The following is a 4,680-nucleotide window of genomic DNA, read 5'->3' on the forward strand; positions in this document are numbered from 1 at the left end:
AGAATAGCAGGCAGGTTTATTAGGGTTCAAAACTCATGTGGTGGCATGTGGTGGTGGCATGTTTGTCTGAAATGTAATTATCAACTTTGATTTCTAGAATAGTAGGCAGGTTGATTTCTGTTGATAGTGAAATAAAAATAAAAATAGAAACATATCTACTTTGATTAGGGTTCAAAACTCATGTGGTGGCACGTTTGTCTAAAATGTCAGTATCAACTTTGATTTCTTAGAATAGCAGGTAGGTTGATAGTGAAATCAGAAAAGAAAAAAAAATAGAAATGTTATTTGAAACATAATTATCTACTTTGATTAGGGTTCAAAACTCATGTGGTGACATGTTTGTCTCAAATGTAATTATCAACTTTGATTTCTTAGAATAGCAATTTGATAGTGAAATCAATAAATAAATAAATAAAAATGTGATTTCTTAGAATATCAGGCTGATAATGAAATTAGAAATGTAATTATCTACCTTGAATCCTTAGAATAGCAAGTTGATAATGAAATTAAATGTTAGTGGAAGTAGCATGCATCAACCTAAACACTTTGATTTCTTTTGATTTCTTATAATAGCAGGTTGATAGTGCAATTAGAAATGTGATTTCTTAGAATAGCAAGTTGATAATGAAATTAGAAATTAGAAATGTAATTATCTACCTCGATTCCTTAGAATAGGAGGTTGAATAGAAGATTGATAGTGAAATTAGATGTTGTTAGTGGAAGCAGCGTGCATCAACCTAAACACTTTGATTTCTTAGAATAGCAGGTTGATAGTGAAATTAGAAATGTGATTTCTTAGAATAGCATGTTGATAATGAAATTAGAAATTAGAAATGTAATTATCTACCTTGATTCCTTAGAATAACAGGTTGATAGTGAAATTAGATGTTGTTAGTGAAAGTAGCATGCTTCAACCTAAACACTTTGATTTCTTAGAATAGCAGGTTGATAGTGAAATTAGAAATGTGATTTCTTAAAATAGCAGATTGATAATGAAATCAGATTTTAGAAATGTAATTATCTACCTTGATTTCTTATAATAGCGGGTTGAATAGCAAGTTGATAGTGAAATTAGACGATGTTAGTAGAAGTAGCATGCATCAACCTAAATGTTAAATGTTGTTAGTTGACGTAGTATCATGTAAAGAGTAAAATTAGATGTTGTTTGTGGAGGTAGCATGCATCAACGTAAGCTAGCATGAGCTAGTTCTAGTTCTTGTTACAATTAAATGTTGTTAGTTGACGTAGTATCTTGATGTTGTTGTGATTCAAAGACCTCCATTAATCTGTGCTTGATAACTTATATATCTCCATTTTTATTGGTTCATTGGCAGTGTCTCAGAAACATAATAATTTTATGTGTGATGTAGTTGTTTTCGTTACCGGTGTCTCTATTTGTAATGCCTTGACAGTTTAATGGTGAATCTGCCACATGCAACGAACCAGGCAAAAATCTTGGAAGTGTTCTTATTTGTAATGCCTGGACAGTTTAACGGTGAATCTGCCACATAGAACGAACCAGGAGAAAATCTTGAAAGTGATTCTTGCAAAAGAGGAATGGCACCAAATGTGGATTTGGATGCAATTGTAAATATGACGAAGGGATACTTTGGAAGTGACTTTAACGTAGTTTCATTTTCAATTAATATTTTTCTGGCTGAATTATTTATTTGGAGTATGCTATTTTGAAGGTTGGTTGACATAATATTAAATGCTTCCAACTTTACAGCGACATATTTTGGGTTAAAGCTACATATTTTGGAAAAGGAAAAGAAGCTAATTCCCTTCCTTGGGAAATCAAATATAACATTGTCTTCGGCATGGATAGAGTTTAGTTTAATAAATGTAGGCTCACTGTTTCATATAGAATTTAGTTTAATAAATGTAGACTCACCATTTCATAAATCCTGAATGGTGAGTATTTGATATATCGAGTTTTTTTTTTCTCTGAATATCAGATTGTGATTAATATTCCCATCGTTTCTTGAAAAAGAGAAAACACAGTTTGTCCCTTCTATGTGTTAAAAACCTGGTTTGGCAGTGGCTCACTGAGAACTCCGGGTTCAATGGAGGACTGATCGCGATTCACAACAGGCTGCATAACTGTACCAGACTGACTGCAAATTGCTGGATGTTTTCAATCACAGGTACTGGAAAAGGATGCTACATGCAATCAGATTTAATGTCGGGACAGTGCTGACCTATCAAAGAAATGAACGCATTGGATAGACCTCTGCAGGTAATATATGCCTGTAAATATTTGCTAATAATGGGTTGGTCGTGCTATTTTAAGCGATATTCTTTCCAAAGATGACGTTTCATTCTCCCTCCTATTATATATATGCATTAATCACTGACTTGAAGTTCCGATACTATACAGATCTGATTGCATGTTTTCACAATATTTAAGTGCACAATGTTAGCGGAATATTCCTTGGAAATTTAATGTTGATTAAATGCATGACCAAGTTGTTATCGGTAAATATCAAGTTCCATGAAATCAATTATTTTTATTGTGATGCAATAGACAAGATGTAAAAAAATATGAGCCAATGAAGTCAATTATTTTTATTGTGATCCAATAGACAAGACGTAGAAAACAATGACCCAATGACTGAAAGTTATTACATGGTGATTAATATTTACCTTGTTCCATCATCCATCTAGCATATATTGCTACATCATGGTTGCAGAAAATTTGAAACTAAGATTGTTAGTTGCACTTGAGATTGAATTTTGTAATTCAATAGATATGCTCTTGCACATATCATTCTCAGCAGGTCTGTGAGCTGCTAGCTGTTGTAACAAGGTTACAATCATGGCAGAAGAGAATGAAATAAAAATAAAGGTTTCCAGAGTTTCAGCCGTTGTGCCGGCCATCCCCACTGCTAGGCATAGTATGTTCCTCCCTGGTTTGGATCTTTGTTGCATACACAATCCTATACAGAATCCCTGTGTCCGCACTCAGTGTCTTATTTTCTATAAAACATTAAGTACTCATGAACAGGAATTTGAATTTTCTATGATAGTGGAGAAGCTGAAGAGAAGCCTGTCGTTGGTTCTAGTGGACTTTTATCCATTGGCAGGCCGGTTGGACATCAAGGGAGGAGATGAGTCGGGTAGGCCTGAAATTGACTGCAACGATGGCGGAGTGGAATTCATTGAAGCATCTATTGATATGGCATTCTGTGACCTGGAAAAAGATGGGTTTCAGCACAAGAGCTTCTTCCACAAACTTGTTCCAGCTCTGGATGCGGTTAATTTGAAAGATGATAACTACCGCCGGCCATTTCTCTCCGTACAGGTACCTGCAAATTTTTTGTCATTAATTTTCTTTTTTTTAACCAGTGTTTATTTCATGCTCTGCTTGAGACTTAATTTTGATCGCAACCTATATATACAGAGAGATAGATAGATAGATATTAAAATCATAATTTAACCATGTGAACGGCCATTTAGTAATTTTTCCATGAAGTTTTCTTTTGGATTTTAGGTCACTGATTTTCAGGGAGAGGGAATTTGCATCGGAACCGATCTTCAGCACGTCATTGCAGATGGGAAATCCTTTTGGTTTTTTATGAAGTGCTGGGCAGAACGTAGCAGACTAGGGCTTGGTATTCCAGAGAAACCGGATCACATGAGACAAATCTTCAAGCTCCAGAAAAAGGATTACCGCAATATATCTTTCAAGGGTGTAGAAGTAGTCACTGATTGGGTCAAAGGCGAAGGACATGCATTCAAGTTTTCACGAGATGATTCACTGCCCTGCACTCCAATGGTTGCACAGACGATGATCGATAAGGAAAAGGTGGCATTCAGCGACGAAATAGAAATTTCAACTTTTCATTTTAGCCAACAAATTATCAGAAACTTGAAGGAACGAGCCAGGGCTTCGACTTCGTTTGTGGCAGTTGCCTCGCATTTTTGGAGATGCATAATCAAAGCTCGAGAAGTTCCCGAGAAAGAGCTGGTTGATTTCACTGTGATTGCTGACTGTAGAGACCGACTTAAACCACCCTTACCTCCAACTTATTTTGGGAACTGCTTGTGTATAGGTATCGCCAGAACTACGGCCAAGCAACTGTTAGAGCATGATATCTGCTTCGCTGCTAGTCTGATACAAGAAGCCATCAACTCCTGCATCACAGAGGAAAACATAAATAACTGCATAGAGTTGCTTGAATCTCTGCTTGGTAGTGGCAAAGGCAGTCTACCAAATGTATTAAGTCGCTACTATGTTGACTTAATAGGTTCTCCCAAATTGCATGTTTACGAGACAGACTATGGATGGGGAAAGCCATTGAACGTGCAGCTTGCATCCATTGATGCAATTGGAGGGATGGTAGTGTTTCCCGGAAGAGATGAGGAAGGGAGTATGGATGTCTCCACCCGCCTTCCTCACCATAACATGGAAACCCTAAAACAGATCGTCGAAATCATCCTTAGTTGAATTTCTACAATGCCATTTGTGTGGTGTGTGTTTCCCTCTGATCACTATGATTTCAGTTTCTGTATGTGATAATAGTCCGTGTTTCTGTATGTGATAATAGTCTGTGTTTCTCTGAACTCAGTGGCTTTCCATCCCTCATTGAATTTCTACTATGTCATTTCCGTGGGCCGAACTGCATTGAATTGGACTAACATGGGCTAGGTCAAAAAAATTGATCCCTCTCATGTCAT

At 36.4% G+C, this 4,680-nt stretch overlaps 1 protein-coding gene across 1 annotated transcript; it reads left to right on the plus strand.

The window, feature by feature from the left end:
* The first annotated feature begins 2,818 nt into the window (after positions 1–2,818).
* On the plus strand, positions 2,819–4,450 carry LOC149214022 (hydroxycinnamoyltransferase-like). Its single transcript, XM_089389259.1, has 2 exons — positions 2,819–3,304; positions 3,494–4,450. The coding sequence occupies exons 1-2, from the start codon at positions 2,819–2,821 to the stop codon at positions 4,448–4,450; spliced, it is 1,443 nt and encodes a 480-aa protein (XP_089245385.1).
* The last annotated feature ends 230 nt before the right edge of the window (positions 4,451–4,680 follow it).

Source organism: Pinus tabuliformis, chromosome 1_1 (assembly GCF_031772625.1).
Source record: "Pinus tabuliformis cultivar Carrire ecotype Pingquan chromosome 1_1, CPIR1, whole genome shotgun sequence".
NCBI classification, from domain to species: domain Eukaryota; kingdom Viridiplantae; phylum Streptophyta; class Pinopsida; order Pinales; family Pinaceae; genus Pinus; species Pinus tabuliformis.